Source organism: Tremella mesenterica (genome assembly GCF_000271645.1).
Source record: "Tremella mesenterica DSM 1558 unplaced genomic scaffold TREMEscaffold_10, whole genome shotgun sequence".
Classification (NCBI taxonomy): domain Eukaryota; kingdom Fungi; phylum Basidiomycota; class Tremellomycetes; order Tremellales; family Tremellaceae; genus Tremella; species Tremella mesenterica.
In genome coordinates, this window is record NW_006711234.1 from 822,440 (window position 1) to 843,832 (window position 21,393).

General features: G+C 51.9%; 10 protein-coding genes across 10 annotated transcripts; 5 read left to right on the plus strand and 5 right to left on the minus strand.

Moving 5' to 3' along the window:
* Positions 1–480: 480 nt before the first annotated feature.
* TREMEDRAFT_64292 (uncharacterized protein) lies at positions 481–2,786 on the plus strand (the record flags this gene model as incomplete). The annotated part of the gene is made up of 4 exons (XM_007006502.1): positions 481–739; positions 820–881; positions 984–2,623; positions 2,669–2,786. The coding sequence occupies 4 exons, from the start codon at positions 481–483 to the stop codon at positions 2,784–2,786; spliced, it is 2,079 nt and encodes a 692-aa protein (XP_007006564.1).
* A 194-nt stretch (positions 2,787–2,980) lies between these two features.
* Positions 2,981–5,321, minus strand: TREMEDRAFT_64293 (uncharacterized protein; the record flags this gene model as incomplete). Its single annotated transcript, XM_007006503.1, has 14 exons — positions 2,981–3,089; positions 3,134–3,190; positions 3,238–3,426; positions 3,473–3,537; positions 3,579–3,633; positions 3,698–4,404; positions 4,450–4,501; positions 4,547–4,576; positions 4,620–4,626; positions 4,671–4,742; positions 4,771–4,927; positions 4,971–5,045; positions 5,093–5,192; positions 5,242–5,321. The coding sequence occupies 14 exons, from the start codon at positions 5,319–5,321 to the stop codon at positions 2,981–2,983; spliced, it is 1,755 nt and encodes a 584-aa protein (XP_007006565.1).
* A 353-nt stretch (positions 5,322–5,674) lies between these two features.
* TREMEDRAFT_69682 (uncharacterized protein) lies at positions 5,675–7,333 on the plus strand (the record flags this gene model as incomplete). Its single annotated transcript, XM_007006577.1, has 5 exons — positions 5,675–5,845; positions 5,896–6,159; positions 6,210–6,332; positions 6,378–7,154; positions 7,205–7,333. 5 exons carry the CDS (start codon positions 5,675–5,677, stop codon positions 7,331–7,333), a joined length of 1,464 nt encoding a protein of 487 aa, XP_007006639.1.
* Positions 7,334–7,566: 233 nt separating this feature from the next.
* TREMEDRAFT_45193 (uncharacterized protein) lies at positions 7,567–8,431 on the plus strand. The gene is made up of 5 exons (XM_007006369.1): positions 7,567–7,630; positions 7,713–7,784; positions 7,831–7,959; positions 8,013–8,178; positions 8,225–8,431. The coding sequence occupies exons 1-5, from the start codon at positions 7,582–7,584 to the stop codon at positions 8,364–8,366; spliced, it is 558 nt and encodes a 185-aa protein (XP_007006431.1). The 5' UTR covers positions 7,567–7,581; the 3' UTR covers positions 8,367–8,431.
* A 134-nt stretch (positions 8,432–8,565) lies between these two features.
* Positions 8,566–9,532, minus strand: TREMEDRAFT_45196 (uncharacterized protein). Its single transcript, XM_007006370.1, has 3 exons — positions 9,437–9,532; positions 9,215–9,343; positions 8,566–9,142 (listed from the first exon to the last, which is right to left on the minus strand). The coding sequence occupies exons 1-3, from the start codon at positions 9,517–9,519 to the stop codon at positions 8,653–8,655; spliced, it is 702 nt and encodes a 233-aa protein (XP_007006432.1). The 5' UTR covers positions 9,520–9,532; the 3' UTR covers positions 8,566–8,652.
* Positions 9,533–9,714: 182 nt separating this feature from the next.
* Positions 9,715–9,975, plus strand: TREMEDRAFT_33187 (uncharacterized protein; the record flags this gene model as incomplete). Its single annotated transcript, XM_007006271.1, has 2 exons — positions 9,715–9,819; positions 9,877–9,975. 2 exons carry the CDS (start codon positions 9,715–9,717, stop codon positions 9,973–9,975), a joined length of 204 nt encoding a protein of 67 aa, XP_007006333.1.
* Positions 9,976–10,932: 957 nt separating this feature from the next.
* Positions 10,933–12,618, minus strand: TREMEDRAFT_33227 (uncharacterized protein; the record flags this gene model as incomplete). The annotated part of the gene is made up of 8 exons (XM_007006278.1): positions 10,933–11,098; positions 11,143–11,534; positions 11,583–11,923; positions 11,966–12,090; positions 12,178–12,252; positions 12,297–12,313; positions 12,425–12,503; positions 12,548–12,618. 8 exons carry the CDS (start codon positions 12,616–12,618, stop codon positions 10,933–10,935), a joined length of 1,266 nt encoding a protein of 421 aa, XP_007006340.1.
* Positions 12,619–12,760: 142 nt separating this feature from the next.
* On the plus strand, positions 12,761–17,014 carry TREMEDRAFT_69686 (uncharacterized protein; the record flags this gene model as incomplete). Its single annotated transcript, XM_007006578.1, has 18 exons — positions 12,761–13,001; positions 13,046–13,159; positions 13,207–13,474; positions 13,516–13,577; positions 13,621–13,787; positions 13,828–14,208; positions 14,249–14,350; positions 14,386–14,605; positions 14,647–14,699; positions 14,746–14,858; positions 14,898–15,279; positions 15,447–15,674; positions 15,711–15,794; positions 15,830–16,012; positions 16,064–16,150; positions 16,194–16,300; positions 16,347–16,518; positions 16,562–17,014. 18 exons carry the CDS (start codon positions 12,761–12,763, stop codon positions 17,012–17,014), a joined length of 3,417 nt encoding a protein of 1,138 aa, XP_007006640.1.
* Positions 17,015–17,032: 18 nt separating this feature from the next.
* Positions 17,033–17,669, minus strand: TREMEDRAFT_57511 (uncharacterized protein). The gene has a single exon (XM_007006380.1). The coding sequence runs from the start codon at positions 17,615–17,617 to the stop codon at positions 17,114–17,116; it is 504 nt and encodes a 167-aa protein (XP_007006442.1). The 5' UTR covers positions 17,618–17,669; the 3' UTR covers positions 17,033–17,113.
* Positions 17,670–19,731: 2,062 nt separating this feature from the next.
* Positions 19,732–20,918, minus strand: TREMEDRAFT_40345 (uncharacterized protein). Its single transcript, XM_007006347.1, has 10 exons — positions 20,802–20,918; positions 20,685–20,758; positions 20,591–20,638; positions 20,512–20,545; positions 20,416–20,467; positions 20,294–20,373; positions 20,184–20,248; positions 20,055–20,130; positions 19,975–20,011; positions 19,732–19,924 (listed from the first exon to the last, which is right to left on the minus strand). The coding sequence occupies exons 1-10, from the start codon at positions 20,854–20,856 to the stop codon at positions 19,912–19,914; spliced, it is 534 nt and encodes a 177-aa protein (XP_007006409.1). The 5' UTR covers positions 20,857–20,918; the 3' UTR covers positions 19,732–19,911.
* Positions 20,919–21,393: the final 475 nt, after the last annotated feature.

Genomic DNA, 21,393 nt, shown 5'->3' on the forward strand with positions numbered 1-21,393 from the left:
TGACTGGGGACATGATGAGAGGAGGTTTGTTTCTCTTGAGAGGGAGCTGAGAGGGATATGGACCCATGTTCCTGGGACCTGAGGAAAGGTGTGAAGTTGACCAAGAGGATAGAAGGGGCATGTTATGTGTATGACAAGTTGCCAGGAAAGGAGATGAAGAGGTCGTGTGAACTTTTTTGCTTTTGCCGCCTTGAAGGTTATCAATCAGAAGGAAATTGTTCGACGCGATAAATACCACGTCATAGAAGTCCCTAGTCCCCCACTCCCACTCCCACCCCCACCCCCACTCACTGACTCTACTTTTGATCTCGTCTTCTTATTGTTTTACCATTAATCAATTCATCTTTCATCCCTCGTTCTACCTTCCCTAGTACCTTGGAGATAACCGATCACCTAATCACTTTTCATCTTACTGTACTCACATCAGCACTGAACCTTCTTGGACTTATCTACCCTCTCTGACTTGGCGTTCACCACAGAATGTCTTCTCCTTCCCACATCTCAAATCCAACCCCTGAACCTACGCTCGTCCAGCTGGCAGATTATCATCCTCCCCCTCTTCCCAATGACATCCCTCTACCACCTTTGCCACCCATTACTGACCCTGGGTTGCTCAAACTCGCACTCACCCATTCTTCCGCTCATCAGCTCCCTCATCGTCCGTCCGAGATCGTCCTCGACGAGTCCAGAGCAGTCGACGATTATGAAAAGCTGGAGCATGTGGGAGATGCCTTGCTAGGTGTGTATCTCTCTCATCTTTTAGGCTACACTCCTGATGGGGTCCCACTTATCAGACAAGTGATTGGCGGCTGATGGCAGGGGCTGTGGTCAACATAATGCTTCATGACATGTTTCCTTCCCTCAAACCTGGACCAGCGACGGTAAGGTCATTCTCCTGCTCTTAAGACTCCACGCTCCAATGAATATATGGTACCTCAGTTCTGCATCCATCAAGCGGGCACCTGCATACCGCTGACCACTAGATGCTGAAATCTCATCTCGTCAAGAACCAGACTCTAGCGGACATCTCCGACCGATACGGACTCCCTCAACAAATGAGAGGTGATTCGAGTGGTTTATGGGTCGTACGACAACAACAAAAAGCCCGAGCCAGCATATTCGAAGCGTACATCGCTGGTGTCTTCTACTCCTACCTCTTCGAGGGAGAGAGTGTTGAAGCAAAGGGAGGCGTTGCGGCACTCGCTACACCTCTAAAACCCACCCCAAAAGCGGTCTCCGCAGTCCAAAAGTTACAAGTTCACAACCCTTCTCCAAGTAAACCTTCGGTACCTACGGGCAATCATCTACGGAATTCCTCCAAGACAAAAACAGACAAACCTTCCGGACCTCCACACGACCCTTTCGCTCATCTCCTGATGCCGATCCTTGCCCCGGAAACAAAATCTCAACCTGACGAGGCTCCCGCAAGTCCATCAATGCTGTCGCACCAATTCGACTGGGGGTCTCTACCCGGACCTCCGTCATACAAACGTTCTCGCGGAGACGCAATGGTATATCTCGACTCGTGGCTTCATCCTCTCTTTACCCCAATTGCCCACTGGTATCTCTGGTGCATGAAACGCCACGCCATGCGATTGGAGACTCTTTATCCCCGACCTCCCACCCCACCCCGAGCACCAGAGAGGACGATGGAGGATTGGCGGGCACAGGGAACGAATGCACTACTGCAGTCTTGGAATGTGGGGCGAAGTGGAGGGAGTATAAAGTATTACTCAGTTCTTGGAGATGATGAGGTCTGGAAGGTGACCTGCAAGTTGCAAGTTGGGGGTCCAGCCAATCCAGCAAAGAGAGGTGTGTTAGTGAATGTGACTAACCCTTCTCTGTCAGAGCAGGGTCAAGGAGAGAAGGCCCAAGACTCACTGGGGCAGGTCGGATCCCGGGCTGCAAGTCAGCAGGGTATAGAGACTCAGCATGGGGTGAATGAGGGTGGGACTACAAGTCGAAGAGAAGGGCCGGTGGTGGTGGAGCTCGTCGACGAAGTCGTCCGGGAGATATCGAAAAAGCTGTCAATATCCGACAATGAAACAATCACCAATGTGGAAGATCATGAGAATTCCGATGCAGAGGGAGAAGACAATAGACTTGCAGTTTGTACACGCAGCGATATTCACCTTGATCAGAAGTCGACGGCAACCTCCGTCAATCAGTCAAACCAGGAATCCGGTGAAACACTGTCAGTAACCGTTGTCGGTCACTTGCAAGAAACGCTCCCATTTGATCCAACAACAATTCCTATCCCAAGCTCCCCATACCCGCAGGAGGATCAAGGGGTCGAATATGAGGTCCAAACCCCCGAGCATTTGTCCATCCATGAATCCACGGTCACAGGGGCACAGACCCGGCAGGAGGAAGAAACCTCAGGAGTTGCTGACCGAAGCGATAACAAAACGGACTCGTTACAGAACGGAAATGTGAGTGATGCGGTATCGAGAGAGGAAGCAGCTATCACTTCGAATTCACCTCTCAAAGAACCCTCTGCTCCAGTCGTCGAAACCGTCAATGCACCTGCACCCCGTACTGAAAAGATCATACCACTGCCAAGGCTAGCAGACATTTCAGACATCGAGGTTCTACCGAATGGTATCAAGAAGGGAGATATCCTGTCAGTCATTCATCAGCGCTTCCTATCATCTTGTCTAACAATCAGGACGGCCAATAGCTCCAGCGTGATCAAGAATCGGGCCGTATGTAATGCCGCATATCAGATCTGTCGACAGGTCGGCATCGCCCATTGGGCCGCAGTGGAGGAGACCGTGGTGGATTGAGGAACATAGTATGCGATACCTATCGAGGGAAATATGAAGGAGAGCGTGACTATGTGAGAACCATGAGGGTGACGTGTATAAGGTAGTTGCGTCGTACCGTATTATGAAATCATTTCATCACTTATTTCTAGTACTCGTCAACATGCGATGTGATATAGGCAGAAACAATTGTTGACAATAGATATACTTTTTCATCAGTCCCCACCATCATCCGCAGCTTCGTCTTCCATCTTCTGATCCGACGAACGCTCGAAAATCACCTCGTCGTCTTCATCACCTTCTGGCAGTCGTTCCAACAAAGCTCTATCCCATTAGCCTGATTCCTGATCTGTGTAAACAACACTCACTCGCACTCGCAAAGCAGCTCAGTGCAGTACAAATCAAGGTTCAAATCACACGGGTCACTGCGTATCAGTATCATCATCACCCAGACCACCTAAGAAGCACTCACTCTCCGAAAGGCATTTCGACCTGGGCGGCGATATGTTCCACGCCCATCATGGTGAATGCGCAACATGTGACGATGACCACCATTTTCCATCCCATCACATCCACCAAGGTGAAAGGGAGGATGAAAAGGAATAAAGTGACGGTCTGTTTAAGATGAATACCAAATATTACAGGTAAAGGTGTTTGGACGCTGCGTAAGTCAGCAAAGACTGGCCACGTTTGAGGTGAATACTGACATTCTCTCCATGCTTCCTAGCTGATCGGTCATACCTTGTACCAGACCCTGCATTGCGTTCATACCCTTATATTGTTAGCTTATTCAAGCATATCGAAGAAACTTACAGCCGGACCAACCGCTTCAAGACATCCCATGCGTCTAAAACGGAAAATTGTACGGCTTATCTCATGTGCTCTGCAAGCTTAGTTATCGACGGTTTTGAATGAGGAGAGTCCCCACTGACATGATCAAAGGTAGACCTAACTCAACCATCCGACCTAAACCAGCTTCGGCACGCTTTTTCACATCTGTTGCCTCACTTTTTCTTCTGATATCTGGTTTGACCCCAGGTTTGATCAACGGTGTTCTCTCATTTGGATGTTTGGTATGTGTCTCTTCTTCCCTTCGAGGATCCCCATCTTCGATGACGCGAACGTTTGTTGGACGTCGCTTCAAAGCTGAACGACCCGGGTGAAGGTGTTTCATAGCACGTTGCTTGAATGACGGCTTGTCAAAGGTGTTGTCCGAGAATGCACTCCCGGGAGTCAGACCCATGGACTGTTGACTGGTAGAAAGGCGAAGTGACCGTATACTGAGTCCGACGGAGGATTCCTCGTCCATCGGATCTGAGGCCGGTCCTGCCCCTGGCGTGGGGGGCAATGACGTCTCTATAGGCTGAGGAGAGGTGACAAAGTCCTCCTGGGCATGGCCAGGTCCAGTAGCGGTCTTGAGGCGATTGAGACTAGACCCGGCAAGTCGGGGAGGGAGTAAACCTTGAAGATCTTCATGATGCACGCCACCTTCTGCTCGAAGGTGATGTTTTGTAGCTATCACAAAGGCGACGATGAGACGAATCAAACGTTTCTTCTCCTCTGTAAGACGATCACGACTTATCGGGGGCGGAGTTCCAACAGGACTTGACGGGGGCAGACATACAGACACCCAAATGAGCTTGGATCAGAGGGGGCCCTATCTTGCGAGACCTAAGTTACTCACACGGGACAAGTTTCTCGAATTGGAAATGAGGGAGGTGAAGTCTTTTCTGCCTCTTATCATGTCAGCCGAAGATTGCATGCGTATAGATGCAGCTCACTCGGCAAATCTTTCATAGGCAGAAGAGTTGCTGGCAAGTCAGCCCAGATATCGACTTGTGCTGCCTCACTGACCGGAATACTGTGTCTGAGCTCCTGTATATGCATATAGAGAGATGGACTGACCGAGTAACAGAGCTACGACCACCGACAGTAATGGGACTGCGACAGTATAAGCTCGGGCGGCACCAGCATGCCCTAGACAAGTATGGGCATCGGAACTCACCGACATTATTCGTCAAACCAACCTCCTTGCCATACACCAGAGCAGCAGCAGCCACGCCCGCGGAGAACAAGGTCACACTGAGGACGGGTCCGATGACGGTCGGAATGATAGATCCCTGAACGACCAAGATGTCCGGCAGCCAAGAGATCTTGGACAGCTATAAGATGAGCTCAATCCAACAACCGTCTGGGAGGTCTTACTCTAGGCTTGTTGTCTTCATCATCTTGCAATGTCAGAAGGGATGATAGGGTGGTGAGGGGCAAAGACATGGTATTCTGCGAGTCAGCCGCTTGGCATCCGACACAAGTCCGGGTGCACACACCAGAGTGCTGGATAGAGGACCACTGGGTGGGGGACGCTTCCTCTCTGGTGACAAGGAAGACTCTGCCTCTTGGTTGGTTGAGCTCATAATGAACCTTGCACTATACAAGTACTCTAGTCATAGATCTACAGAACGTATTCACAGCCCACGCCAGAGCGAGATTGGGGAATTGGGGAGGGGGGGGGGGGAGAAATAGGGGAAGGGGCAGGCACCACTTGAAACGCGCCATGACGACCGGCGTTTCTTCCTTCCTACTTGCCACGTGGATAGTCCTCGCTGGCTTCAAGGTTGTACGGATGCTGCATTAGCATGTTCTAACTATGTTTAGGTTGTCAATCTCGCGAGGAAGTCTTTTCCATCCATCACTCGGCAAGTCTTGTCAACCCCATTCTCTGCCATCTGCGCCCTTGCCAGCGAATGTCAATATCGAACTCCAAAAGTGGAGGCAGTCAGTTGCATGTTGCAAGAATGGCGTCATCGGTACGAGTACCGCCGGATCCCTTGCTTCGATCGACTCTTCTTGACTATATAGCGTCTTGACTCTTCTTCATCCTTCCTCTCTCACTCTCAAACTCCACCACGATGGCCACTCTTAACGGAGGTCTCTCCACGAACGGTCTCAAGGCTCATCACGATCACTTCACCACCAGAGCCATCCACGTAGGATCAGAGCCCGATCCAGTGACTGGCGCCGTGGTCCCAAGTCTAGGCGTAGCCACCACTTTCAAGCAGGATGGAGTCAACAAGCACAGGGTGAGTTCTAAATGTGCGTTGCTCCCATCGATGTTGCTGACACAGTGAAGGGGTACGAATACGCTCGGTCGGCCAATCCCACCCGGACCCAACTGGAAGCTTTGGTCACGTCGTTGGAAACGTCGCCGTATTTTGCAAGTGGAGAAGACTCTCATGTGGACGTCTCTGGCGCGGCTAGCTTTGTTTTTGGATCAGGATCGGCAGCAACCGCCGCAATGTGCGTTTGGGCAGGTCTGCAGGCGAACGAAGGAGGTGGAGGTGGGAAAGACGGCGTCAACGGTGGTGGAGGCCATGTTTTGGCCGTCAATGATGTGGTCAGTCGTCGTGTAATTTTATAAGCATGACCAATCGCTGATGTTGATAGTATGGAGGATCGGCCAGGTACTTGGCTCGAACGTCTAAGTCTACCGGACTGGAAGTGACATTCCTCGATATGGAAAAGGCGGGTGAAGAGGGAATCAGGAAAGCACTCCGACCAGACACTAGGGTACGCGTCACTCTTCCCTACCCTCTTTCTTGCTGACCCAAGTAGCTCATATGGCTGGAAGCTCCCACCAACCCACAACTCTTGGTTCCGCCTCTTCCGACCATCGCCAAGATCGTTGATGCTCTCCCCATCGAGACTCGTCCACTCGTGATCGTCGACACCACCTTCCTCTCTGCCTTCTACTTTACTCCCTTGATCCCAAGTGGCCCAGGGGTGCTTCCTCTGGGAGATGTCACTCTTTCATCACTCACCAAGTACGGCTCGGGTCACTCGGACATCATCATGGGCTCTCTCACCGTATCTCAACATACCGCCCGCACTCGACCTAACGTTCTCAAGGGCCTCCAATTCCTACAAAACTCCCTTGGAGCAACAGCCAGTCCTCGTGATTGTCACCTGATGATCCGCAGTCTCAAGACTCTGAGCGTGCGGATGATCCGACATGGAACAAATGCTCTTCGAATCGCGGCTTGGTTGAGGGACCAGCCGGAAATCGAGCAAGTGCGCTATCCAGGCTTGACGACGGATGGTGCGTTCCACATGGTGGAAGCTCTTCTTTCGCCGAACGCGAGGCGAGAGTTGGAATTCTTTGGCTGGAAATTCCCCTTCGAGCCGTCTACGGATACTTCCAATAGCATCGACTCCCTCGCCGGCATCAGGACCCTAGGTATCCCGTTCGGCGGCATGGTGTCATTCAAGCTCAAAGGGGCGTCGGCGGCACAGATTGACACGTTTGTCACCAGTCTTAGGTTGATCACATTGGCTGAAAGTTTGGGAGGGGTGGAAAGTCTTATAGAGGTACCTGCTGGTATGACGCACAAGGTACGCATGGACAACTATCTCATTGTCTGATTGCCTCACTGACGGGGTAGGAACTGGGAGAGGAAACACGTCTGGCTCTCGGAATCACTGACAATTTGGTGCGCTTCTCGGTTGGGATTGAAGACGTCGAAGATCTCATTCAGGACTTGAGAATTGGTTTCGCTGCAATTCGTCAGTAGCAAGTGGGTACCTATAGATGCGAAAACTCGGATGTGTCTACAGTAGACGAAGACAATGCATATATGTATGTACATGATGTAAGAACAGACTGCATGGCCGGCAGGACAAGCTAGCTACCCGGGATGTACAACGCTTCCGCCTCACTTGATTCATACGTAATCCCGCGAAACTCCGCAAGGTTCCTCCCTCCCTGCCTTCCCCTTCGTCTCGGCTTGTATTCTTTCTTCGTTACATACATTCCGTCGAAATGGTTCGATACGCCTCAGCATCCATCGCCACTGCCAACCCAGAGAAATGTTAGTGCTATCCGTCTTGTCATTTCTCTCCTGATGCTTTCTTGTGCCGAAGAGGAAAGGGTTCTTAGCTGACCACATCCAGTTGCCAAAGCTCAGGGTGAGTATGTTCGAACGCATTTCAAGAACGCGCGAGAGGTCGGCGCTGCCTTATCTGGTTGGTGTTCCTCGTATGGCTAGGCCGAACTGTTGCTGACAGCTAGGGATGAACCTGAAGAAAGCCTACACCTACCTCGCCGCTGTGCAGGAGCACCAACAGGTCATTCCTTTCCGCCGATTCGCCGGCGCCATTGGTCGTACCGGTCAAGCAAAGGCTTTCAAGACGACAAAAGGTGTGTCCGAATTCTCATTCTGCCCCAACGTGGATCAAAGCTGACTGTACAAGGTCGTTGGCCCACCAAAACCGTCGCTCACTTCCTCCGTCTCCTCAAGAACGCAGAGTCAAATGCGGATGCCAAGGACCTGGCGGTGGAGGAGCTGTTCATCAAAAACATTGTCGTTCAACAGGCCCCCAAGACGAGGCGAAGGACTTTCCGTGCTCACGGTCGAATGTGCGTCGAATCATCAAGATGTGTGAGACTAGTCACTGACATGCAGCAACCCTTACCAGGGACACCCCTGTCACATTGAGATTTTCCTCTCCGTCCCTTCTGCCCAAGTTCCGCGTGCCAAAGACCTCGACGTGTCTGCTTCATCGAACACGAGGAAGGGAAAGAAGACTGCCGCTATCGAGGCTTAGAGGAGTGCCTGAGGATGAGCACTACGAGCAGGGGATGTGTATTATGGATTGCATTCATGCTTTGCATTTTCACGCCTAATCTTGTTCATTCGACCATTGGTGTCGGTTCATCTCAGCAGGCGGATGTCCATACAACCCCGGCGTGAGCTACTGTACAATGGAGAGAGTGATCTGCATCATGAAGATCAGACTAACCTCGCATGCCTGGCAGAACGCTGCATGCTGTTTGTGGTTTTGTGCGAATTTACTGATTATGTGACAAGTCATGTGCTTTGCACCGCTCCAATCACTCTTCATCCCCGAAAAGGTTCCAGTCCTCGATCCTCAAGCTTCCGACTGATCTCTGCCACCAAGCCTCTACCATCTGCCTCTCTCTGTAGCCATTCCCATCAGAAGCTGACAAGTTGACGTTGACGCTATACACCAAGTCGGCTTTCTTTTTTCTCACTCCGTGACCCCCGCCTGTATCGAGATCGGTCACAGGAGCGTCCTCCAAAGGCCGAACCTGCTCCACCCAACATCGCCAAAGAGCCACCCCGATCCATACCTCGTCTGGATCATCCCTCTCGTGGCCTGGTCGAGGTGCTCCCGAAGGGTCCTGAGAATACTTGTGAACTTTCTGCAACCCTGTCAAAATGACCGGCTGAGGGGTCGAATCGAGCGATTCGGTGGGTACGGCAGGAAGAGGTCGTGAAGGTATCGGAGAGCCAGGCGATGGAGTGAGGACGGTTGTAGATAGAGATGAATTGTCGTGTGCGATGGATTCGAAATGAAATCTGAGCGTGTTGCATCAGCCACCAATAATCATCGAAGGGTTGGGTGGCGAAGAGAAGAGATGGCTCACTCACTTTGTGGCTTCCCACAGATCTGACGAGGCTTGGCCTTCCTCTACCATAGAGAGAACTTCGATAACTATGCTGGTGTCCGATGCGGATGATAGGAAGACTTCTTGGTTGTCAGGAACTTGTCGAAGATCACTGTGGAGGGATTATCAGCCAAGGTCATTGTAGTATGTGATATATAGTTCGACCTTCCCCAACATATGATCGGGGCCAAAAGTACGAACACACCTGGCATCGATGTAGTCCTGTGGGAGCATTATAGATATAGCTCCTCCGAAGAGGGGGCGAGGTACGAGTGGATCAGCTGCCATCTTTGTTAGAAGTGAGTAGTTGTGGAGATGCAAATACATCTGAGCAGGCATGGAATTGTCCACCTGCCAATGTCCAACACGTGGCGCTTACGTAAACTTGCCTTCCCGGATCCGCCTCGCCCATCTCAAACTCTGTCTCTGCCTCTCTCTCTCTCTCGTTCAAAACCTGTCGTCTCACCATCGTCGCCCTACAAGATGAGCCAGTCTGGTCCTCCCGCCGACGCAAAACAAGCTCACGCCGCCGTTCTCGCCGACGCAGAAGCCGCTATCAAACGCAAACGTGCCATCGACACCGCCCTGGTGAGTCAGCCGGACGTTGGTGATAGTGATGGTGGTGAGAGTGCTAAAGGATATCAGGCCAGCATCGAGAACGCCATTCACGATTACGAGGGGAACTATCTCATGAGATCTGCTGCAATGGGCGGAAACATCATCAGAGTGAGTGGTAAGAAGTAGCATATGAAGGCTGGTACTGATTACAGGGATTCGACAACGTTCTAAAACAACCTACCGCTGCGTTGAACAAGAAAAAGGTCGATCAAGTCATCGAAGCCGATAGATTGTTCAGTAACAGTAGTAGTACTTTCCAGCAGGTCAGTCATGATCAGTTATAACATGAGTGATCATCACTGACATGACTTTACTCTGTCTCTCGGTCATACAAACAATGTGATATCACGTCAACAGAGCATCGCTGCTAAACAACAACTCGAATCCAATCTGGCGTACGTGTCTGCTCGTCCGACAAAGTAGAGCGCGAGCCGATTACGTTTCCCCCTTTTTTGTCACTTTCCCAAATTTTGTGCATATGGTCACCACGTATCTTTTGTCGTTGTCGCCGTTGACCGTCGCTTCGACGGATACGTTCACGTTGCAGGGCACAACATTCCCTTTTCCCTACGAAGGGGGGTCATACCCCTCTTCTTCGTCCGAATCTTCATCCCACGTCGACATTCACGCAAATTTCTCCCTCGTTCGGTTTCAGCACTCCCCGGATCACTCAGTCTTTCTTTCCAAACACAAAACCTGCTGGCACTACGATTCATCCTCCGACTGCAAATGTTCCCGCCACGATACGCCTCACCTCTCGCACACCCGCACCGGCCAACGTAGGTCCATCGTCGTCAGGAGCGACCGCCGTGGATGAAGATGCGGTGATAATGGAACAATTCGTCGCCGATACGCCGGGCAGTTCGACCAGTACGAGTACTTTCGTTCCGGACGCGAACGACAAAGCCCAGAAAAAGCCACAACCGGTGCGGAAGACATCATCAGTCACGAACAGAAGCAAATCCCGCAGGGGTTGATTCAGAGGATCAGATTCGTATATCTATTCATGCATGCCATCACACCAATGCATCAATTTTTTTCTGGCTGGTACAACAAACAAATTGGAAGTGCACATACTCACATTCACTCCTCCCTTTCCGCCAGGATATCATATCCCGCTCTGGTCTGTCCTCCCGCTGCTGGGAGCTCGCCCGTCTCTCCTAGTTCCGGCTCATGTGGTAGATGAACTTGGGGTGGAGGTGGGAACAACACTGGTCGCAACAGGCCGTTGAAGACAAATGTTCCGTATCTGCATCTCAGCGCAGCACAAGAGTCAACCAGGTTGCGACTCACACGAGCATTCCAAACCCCATCACTTGCAGTAATGAGAATGGCCAGACGAGCACCTCCCAACCTACGCCCAAACTTACGATCCAGATTCCTAATGTCCGGCATGTGTCAATTGTGCTCCTGGTAGTCGCGCTGACGCTGTGGGTGACACTGAGACCAAAGAAGTTGAAAGCGCCGATGCTGATGGCGATGGCAACACTGGTCCACATAACACTCGGGGTGGAAATGATCTGATGCCAGCCTAGTGGGACGTCGAAAAAGGGAGATCGGGCATGAAAGAAGAAGTGGAGAAATGGCATGGCCGACAATGTAGTGACGAGACCGAAAAAACCTTCTAGTGACACGGCAGCGAGAGGGTCGACTTTGTAACGAGACAGTATCTTCTCCTCTACCACCTGTGTTCAGTCAGAATGGGTCGATTGGATATGAGTGGTGGTACATACATATTGACAAGCGGTAAAGTTCTGAGCGAACAGTATGAGTACAACTCCTAGTGCGACTTTGGCAGGATCGTCGTCACTCCGCTTTGCGATCTCTGACATGGCCGAGATGAGACTTTGATGTTCATTGTCTAGTGGTTTCTTCGTCAGGCTGCCAGATAGACCTACGAGACAAACACCCAGTGTCACGATGACGAGTGAGGTCCATTGATATAGCCAGAGGTGTCTCCGGAGGAAAATGACGGACAATATTCCCACCCATAGTACGAGAGCGCCTCTCGACATTTGGTAGATGGACACAGGCGTGAAGATGAGTCCAACGTTCATTAGGGTAGTACCGCAGACTGCACCCGTAAGCTAGCAGTCACGGTATGGACATGACGCACTATCGAAGAAGGCCGGAAACCACATCCAGCATACCCTCCAGCCTGTGAGTGAACGGTCGGAGTCGATGAAAAAGGACTCTGCTGTGTCATCATCGATAGATGAATCGTCGTCCTGTGTCACCTGGCTGTACCCTGTTGGCACAGTCGATGTCGCGGTTATGATAGGTAAACGAGCCAAGATGCGAGTGAAGATGGAGGTTTGAGGTCTGGACCCTGATATCCGTCGTTTTCTGGCGTAGAAGGTCCATAGCAAAGGGATTACACAAAGCGCTTCGCCAACGAACATGCTGGAGTTTGTCAGTATCGTCATGTTTGGACGGGAAGAACGCACTTGACTGTCTGCCACACCTACGTGTCGTCAGCAGCTTGTCAGATCTAACACTCTTAAAGGGGGGATGCACAAGAACACGGGCCATAGCAGTGCATAGAAAGGATGTAAGAGGAGGAAGAGGGGCTCACTGGCTGCTCAAAGTCGATAGGTGGACCGGGGGCATCCGGACCACAGTTGTCCACACACTGCTTATCTTGATATTTGGTTCTGATGGTGAGCTGCGACTTTCTGATGAGATCTTGTATACTCACAGCAGGCTGTTCGCACATCCCGTCAAGAACATTCCCACTACGAGCGTAGACACGCCCATCTTTGAAGACATGGTTGTAAGACGAGGCGAGAGTGAGAGATAAGTAAGTAGAGCTTGACTTGAGCGAGTTGAATCACCGCGAACAGCCGATGTCTAGATGTCATGTGATTTCCATTCCTCCTCTTACTACCTTTCCTTTTCTCTTTTCGTCGTCATGGAAGTGGATCATGTCGAGTCGCATGGGACTGAGCAGCAAGCGGACAGCGTCCAACAGCTCGATCACTCAGTAGAAGACGCAGCCAACGAGCTCGGTGAGCTCTTGGTCAAGCTCGACCTTCAGCCATTGAGCGTACCTCTCCTCAGTCGGCAGATATGTCTCCTTCGCAGGTTGGGAATGATAGAGGAAGCATTGGAGGCTCGACTCAAACTTTCTTCGCTGATCATGCTCGATCAAGGCAAGTGCACTCTTCTCGCCTGAGCTGACTCGCTGACATAGTAGACACTTGGCTCTCGTACTTTGATGATCTCTTCGAATCCTCCGTGCAGCCCGTGACTTTGGACGTCTTCGTCGAGATGCTGGAGCGTTTTGATCAAGCTGAAAAGGACTACTTATGTGAGTATTGTGGATGGATCAGATAAGTAGACCGACTGACAGAGTAGCCAGCGCTGTGCTGGTACGACATGTCGAGTTCATCCTACGATGCACCTCTCACCTCTATCCCCCTCCCGAAGACTCCCAGCTCTCTAAACCTTCCATCAGCGTCGAGGCAGATGTGGCTGAGTTTCTGTCCGAGGAGACAGTACGGGGAATGCTTCAGGGCGTGGTACAGCGAGGCAATCAATTACTGGGCGAGAGTCATCTGCTATGGCAACCATGGATCGATTGGGAATTAGATCTAATGAAGACGAAAATCGATGAGGAGCAGAGGTGCGTTCCTACTCGATTTGAACTTCTCTGATACATCTTAGGTCCTCTCACATCGACAGAATACATGCAGCATACCTGGACCGTATGACTGTCCCGCACTCCAGTAGGTCTTCCTCTTCAAGCGTAGTAGTCTAGGCTCATTTCAGCCTTGGATGCCACGTCTAGCTCTTATTCGAGCTTCTGCTCCCAATATGCCCCGAATACCTATGAACAACGTCTGATAAACGCCACGAACGCCGCACAGAATGCGAAATTCAAGTGGAATGGAGAGAAACGACACGGCAAGACAAGAGAGGACCTTGAACAAGAACTGGTAGGTCGTCTGTCTCTGAGTGAATCACTCTGACTTGCAGGCCTATGCACCTGATATCACTGCACAACTTCAAACATTTGCGTCATATATATCCTGGGAGACCGATCAACACGCCAAGCATCCTAAAATACCGGGCAAGTCACCTGCTACCGATGTTTTCTTAACTCGCGGAGTCTTCGAGAGGACAATCGCAACGTATGGGCGGATTGTGGCAGCTTTACAATCCACGATAATCACTACTCCCCCGCCGTCAACCGCATCCGAAATGGAAAATACCGCCAAGAAGGGGAAGGGAAAGGCCAAATCGACCAGAGAAATCGAGAAGGCCCGCCGAGAAGAGACGGAGGCCACCACTCAGGTCACCATTCAGGCGTACAGAGAAGCGGAGGCGGGAATCTGGAGTCAGTTTGCGGCTTGGCTTGTGGGTTTTATCTGTCCGTTGGTGCCTCATTAACGAACAGGAAGCGAATGGTCACTCGGATGCTGTGCAAGACATCAAATCTCGCGGGGCAAGAGCATGCCCAGAGGTTGGATCCATTTGGTGCTCCTTATTAACTCATATGGTGAGGTGCCAGTTTAATAGTACGCTCATTGACAGGAATGTCATGGCGCTGCGCTTGAAGACCTGACGACCACGTTCGAAAAGGCGATCAACCTGGGCACTTTGGGCCGAAAAGGCGTCCCCTGCACTGCTCTTGTTGACGTCTTCCTACATCGAGCCGCGTTTGAAAGTCGAGCTGAACCGGTCGAGGATGTCGAGGGTGACTATCATCCGGTAATACAAACTCTGAGTCGAGGGCTCGAGGCAGTTGTAAAGTGTACGATTCTACCATCGTGCAAAAAGCCTGCTGACGTTCAGTTAGTCAAGCTGGTGATCCAAGCTTGCGCCTCGAGAAGTTTTTATTGGACTGGGTACGTTGATGCTGCTTCTCGGTCTGACGCGCTGATACCTTGGTAGGCTGAATCACGAGCTCCAAAATTCTTGAACGAAACTATCTCACTCCTGAGCAAACCCAGTAAAAGCCGACTATCATCCTACCAGATGACGATACTGCGATCGGGCATCGAAACGTGGGTGCTCGTGCGCGAAATATGTCGCTAACCTCGTAGCCGTCGGGGAAACATTGAAGAAGCTCGAAATCTCTTCACTACTGCCCTTCAGAGATCGGACTTGGACTGGCCAGAGGCTGTCTACGAAGCCTTCATACAATTTGAGAATGTGCATGGTGACCTCGATACCGTACTCGACGCTAACAAGCGGATAGCGAAGGCTCAAGAGAAGCTTGCCAAACGTAGAGAGAAAGCCGCACAGGAGCAGACGGCGCAGTATCAAGTCGTCGCCCAATCCGGCACGTCAGCCACAACCGCTGAGCTCTTGGTACCATCCACTGCCGTGGCAGTCGACGGCCAAGGACTTTCGACGGCAGCTCCGGTCACCACTGCGCAGGCATCTACTTCGCAGGAAGCAGAGAATACACCCCTCAAGCGGCAAGTAGTCTCCTTCAGCTGTTCCTTACATCACTGACTAAGTCTAGGGATCGTGAACATACCACAGTTTTAGTCAATGGACTTCCCAAGGGTGCAGACGAGGCGCGTATTGCCCACTTCTTCTCCGAAGTAAGAATCTTATCATGTCCAAGGCTGCATGCTGACGACGAGTGTGGTCCCATACGAGAGACAACCATCTTATCCGAGCATGAGCACGATCATATTGCAGCCTTGGTAGAGTTCCGAGATGTTGATTCCATCCCCGACGCCCTGACTCGGGATCGAAAAAAGCTGGCAGGCAATGAGGTGGCCGTCTCAATGCTATGGCGGTCGACCTTATTCATTACCAACTTCCCACGGAGCATGGACGATGCTGGCATCCGTCAACTGCTTTCATCGGTGAGTTGACCAATACGATACGCTGCTAATAATCAGTATGGCCTCATCCTACAAACACGATGGCCCAGTCGTAAATACGCAGATTCTCGGCGCTTCTGCTACGTCACAATGGATTCACCAGTGAGTGAGAACGTCTTCAGTCGAGCTGATATCAGGCGTCGGCTCAGAACGCCCTGCAGCTGCATGGGCAACCAACAACAGAAGGCTTCAATCTCACCGTCCTCATTTCTGACCCGTCAGCCAAGGCGCGCAGATCGGATACATCCAAGACGACATTATTTGTGGGTGGTCTGACGGCTAAGAGCACCGCACCAGATGTGGAGAAGCTCTTCAGTCAGGTGCGTTTCTTTTCCATCTGAGGTGATGGAAGCAATGCTCATATGTTGCAGCGCGGCGCAGTGCAACACGTCAACCTGGGTTGGGATCAGGCTAAGCAGATCTGCAAAGGTTTCGCCTTCGTGGAGATGGCCACCGAGGCGAGTAATTTCTTTCCAGCCAGACATCAGCTGACAAGAACAGGCCGATGCTCAGGAAGCTTTGAACCTGCACGGCTCTCACATCAACGGCCGATACCTGAAAGTTGAGATGCATGATCCGAACCACGTTACCAAAAAACGGACGACAAGGTCAGTATTCTCCTGTTGCCCTGCGATGATGATGCTGAGCCTTCAGTGCCCCCAGAGAAGCTATCGAGAGAAGAGCCAGAACGGTCCGACTATCTAATCTTCCATCGGATACTCAAGAGGGTTTGCTTCAACAAGCCTTGGAGAAAATTGTTTCGGTCAAAAGGCTCGAACTGTTCAGCAAGGTTCACCAGGCGGTGGTTGAACTCGAGTCACAAGTGGTCAGTCTTTGCTTTATTCCCAAGGAGGACATTGATAATTCAGGATGCTGGACTACTTCTCTTGCAATCTGAACCATTCATATTTGGTGGCGCTACGATAGAGATCCGAGAAGAGCAACGAAGACCACTCCCCCACAAGAGCGATCATACACCTCCCGCAGCAGGGCAGGCGACAGTCGCACCCTCCACATCACTTTCGTTCGCTCCTCGTGCGGCCAGAAGAGGAGGCAAAGCCATCGGGAAGGGTAGACAAGCGCCGCCTCAAGACAAATCGCTACATCCCTCTTTCGTCAAGGCAAGCACTCACTCAAACAATGAAACGGACAGTGGACAGGTGGATTTCCGTGCAATCGTCGCTGCGAAGAATAAGCAACGGCAAGGTAAACTGCTGGAAGCGCGACACGAGCAATCTGTTGGTGGTGAATCACAAAATGGAGTGAAGCGATCCCCAGAGGAGGCCTCAGAAGCACCAGGGGCAAAAAGATCAAAAAACTAGTCGAGGTAAAATGTGATTCATCAGAAATCTCGTCATGCATGGATGCGTTGTAGCCAATACATAATCGAGGGATGCGAGCAAAAGTTGAGAGCCAGTCTCTCATCCTCTACCAAACAGGCGACGCCACCAACGTCGAAAACTGAACCACTTTCCTCCTCTCCATCCTGCATCCCTCACCTCTAGTCCAACCCACATACGACCTGTCCCACTGCGCACGACCCCTTCCTCCGACTCGACAGCGACCTGTGGGATGCGTGCAATTTCTTCTCCATTAACAAACACTGTCTCCCAACGTGAGCTTTCCCCACTTTCGAGATCTTTGATTCCCCTTCCTGGTCGAACAAAAGGAAAACGTACGTCCTTGACTTTGCCTCCTCTGGTTCGAGTGATCGAGACGGGGAACAACTTCATCAAAGACTCGGCTTCTTCATCGCTGATGTGCACAGGGAACGTCCAGAGTCGATAGCGAGGGCGATTCAATTCGGCCTCCTCGGTGGCTATGTCATCTTCAGTCGGATCATCTTCCTCTTCTTCGTCGACGATAGCATGTTCCGGGGCAGGACCTCCGTAGAGACCTCTGGCCATCTCACTGTCATCACTCATCGTGCGACGAGCGCTGAGCAGATGAGTACGATCATCTGCGACGGTCGAGTCCAGTCGATGACGCTGAGGGACCATTGCGTTGCTTCTCAAAGCTGCGGCTTGGAGTACTCTCGTCACGCTGTCGTTCGCATCAGTCATCTCTGGAAGCAGAGGCGAGTTGACATTACTGCTCGGGTCAGGGATTTCTCGGACTGCCAGCTGGGTATCCATAGAGGTCCGAGTTGTTTGCAGAGGATTGGGTATCGAGGTGGAAGTTGATACATCCATTTTACTTCCTGGTTTGCGAGAAGGTGGGGGTGGAGGAGCGGGACCGCGTCCGGATGGAGTTCGTTTCTGAGGAGAGATGGATCGTGCGTCGATGAAGGGATCGGACGTGGCCCGAGAACGAGAATTGGGGTCGTGTCGTGGGGGTAGAGGAGGTGCTTGACCGTCGGAGTGAACGTCTGTCTCGCCACTCAAGACTTCTTCAATCTGAAGAGGTTGAGCTGGCCGTCCGGGAAAGCCCAATTGAGAGAAGGAGCCGGACCCCAGGGACCGTTCTTGTGAGCCAGACGAGGGCTTAGAGCGACCGAGTCGCATATTGGAATAGGACCGAGGGATGGTTCGAATTCGCTTCAGCCTAGGTGGTGTGGTCAAGGGTTGATCGGTGAAACCCAGAACGCCTTTGAGCACCATGACTGCTTCGTGCATGAATTCCGGGCCGCTGTACGTCAATATCCTTACAGACCTTCCCGTATAAGAGATTTACCCGGATTCCAGGAAGACAGCATCGTCTAACTCCCAGATTACCCTCCTTTGTCCACCACCACCTCGATTCTCGTCTCCTCTACTCTGAGCCCGTAGGACTGACCATAGACCGCGGAAGAAAGGCTCAACGCCACCGGCATTGTTCGCACACCAGGTCGAGATGAACCGCGATAATTTGTCCCTCCGTTCGAGCTTGGCTGTTTTGCCATGGAGCAGTAGACGAGCCGATGGGGTGAGAGAACCGGAGGCAACGGTCGTGGAAATGAGGGCATGGAAGGAAGAGATGCGCAGACGCAAATGGTGAAGATGTGCCAGGGCACGAAGGGATGATTGTAGTCGGGTGTATGCCGCTCGGTGAGAGGGAGGCAGTGAAGCCAGGGTACTCGAGATGTAGGTCGCAGATTCTTCAGGCGGATTGGGAGAAAAGTAAAAACGACGACAATGATGAGCGAAGTTACGCAGGTCCTATGAAAACGTATCAACGAATAGCTATACATGTAAATTGACGAACTCACAGTGGGATTAGGGCTAGTGACGCCTTCGGTCCGCCCTCCATGAACGCTACCCTCACGTCCGCTATATACACTCGTCCCTCCAGCTGTACGTACCAATCCAGGGGGTGGTGTCGCTCTGCCACGAGCCGGCTGAGACCATACCGCGGGAGGAGCGGGAAGCGCATGGTCGGAACCTCGGCGTACGGTGAGGGGACGGCCTACTGCCTCTTCGGACCCTTTGCGTGCCCATCCAGGGCGCTGCTGCGTTGGATGGACAGAGGGTGATTCAGGTGGAGAACGGAGGTTAGAAGAGGGGAGACCACTCCTGCCCGCTCCAGGAAGAGCGGCGAGACCACCCGGTCGAGGTCTTGGGGCAGATTGGGATTGAAGGGCAGAGACGGTGAATGAGCCCGGAATCTCGTACAATCGAGGAGGCCTGGGAGGACCAACAGGGGGTGGAGACCGATCAGCTGTTCTGTGAGGATACGGGGCATGATCACGAGTGTCGACACGGAGGGGAACTTTGGTGGAGGCCATAACGGTATGATGACAAGGAGAAGGTGGGTAATCAAAGGAAGACGAAGATGAGCCAAGGACGGACGTGTCGGGCAGAATCCGAGTCAAGCGGTTTCAATGAACCAAGGGGATTGACGAAATGGGACAATCAGGTGGCCATCCCTCAATGATGATATGAAGCAAAGCAATCGTTCAGTGTGTGTGAGAGAGCAAGTGAGAGGGATAATGTACAAGAGTCAGATGGAAGAGGACAAAGGTGAAGGGAAGGTAGGTCGCAATGTTCATTGTCAGCGTGGCCCGGTTAAAGGGTCGCGCAGTCGCGTCATGCTCGGGTGGGCCAGTGGTCAGTGGGGGTCCAACTACAGACACCGCATACATTTGTACATTCCTCGATTCCTCTGCGTTTCCCGTCACCATTTATTCTTACACACTTCCCTGTCTTTTCTGAGCCCACTGATACTCCGATGGTCCATGATCGATGACCGGCTATCCGCCGACCTTCAATCCTTGTTCAAGGTAACATTCCCCAAAGACTAATCAGCGTCGGTCCCTGTTCGATCAGCATCGCGTCTCCTGGCCCCTGCGTCTCTGCCCACTCACCTGTTGAACCACACGTAGCCTGCATTGAGATAGGTGGCTACTGGTGAGCTTTATCACAATACCGACATGCATCAACTGACCGTATCCAAGCCAAGCACAGTACGGGGCCAGGAACCAAGTGGTCGAGAACGGCGTGTTGAGGCCGTGCATCTTGACCTGTAAGGGATGAGCTTCCCGGTACCTGCATAGAGCGAAGGATCGAGACTTACAGTCATAGCCAAAACGGTCCCCGTCAATGCCAAGATATTACCAAGGGCAACTTCTTTTTGCTTGGCTATCATGGTCAGCATGGCTTCCGACATCACTTGTCAGAACGGACCTCCGAAGAAGAGAGGCGTCCAGACCATGTTCAAAGCCAGCTGAGCGTAGTACAGCTGAAGAGCTTTATCCGCTTCTGCACTATCAATCAGCCAAGAGGGTCATCATGCTTGGTTGACTTACGTAGCCGAGGGAGTTATGGCGCTGTCGAAGGCCTCGACGGTCAAATGCGACGCTTAGTTTCAGTCAAAAGCACACGTCTGAAAGCTCCTAGCTTACCCCATCCCATTGCTCCATAAAGCAAAGTCCAGACCTGATCCGTTAGTAGCCTCATACGAGCGACGGTGGGAAAACTCACTGGACCGAAAACTTCCTTGGGCGGATTACCAGGAGGAGGGGACATGGTCTGGGTCCACTCAGCAAGTGCACAACCCGGGCTATTGACAACTCACGGTGAACCAGTTGCTACGGGATGTCTGACCGGTTATGACCCCACTGATGGCACCGAGCCCAATGGGGAGGCCGACTGAGAAGTGAGCAGAGAAGTTGAACTACGATTGAGAACTCACTGGCGAAAATAGGGTTCCTGGCCACATCGAAGAGCACCTCAGGTAAGGGAGACATGACGAATGGGCTTTATGGTCGAGTTGATCAAGAAATTGCGATGGACAAGCAATGGGGACAAGAGATAAAGAAGACGAGAAGGGTTAATACTGTAGGGCCCGCATGTACAGAGTTCACGTCGATGACGTAGCGAGAGTTCTCACAGTGGCGGGTGGCAACGTGGCGGACCGGGGAATGCGGGGCTCCACAGATCCCATCCACCGGAGAGAAATTTCCTCTCTCTCTCAGCTATTCCGTCGCCTCTAGGCCTACTTCCGGCCTACTTACTGTAGTAGCACAAGTGGCCACAGTTTATCTTTGTTGTCATGTCCCCCTCAGCATCAAAATCTCAGCTCCCTCCTCTTCCCTCGGGAAAAGAATCCCGAACACCTCAGCGCCAGGATGGCATCTCGTATATCGATCAGGCATTCGAGCACCCTTCCGTCCTTTCACCACCTTCCACCCCTTTAGAGCAGCTTGCGAGCCTCAGCGGTTCAAGCACCGAGGAAGAGGGAGAAGATGACGGGCTGCCGGTGGAAAGAATATGGTCTGGCCCCC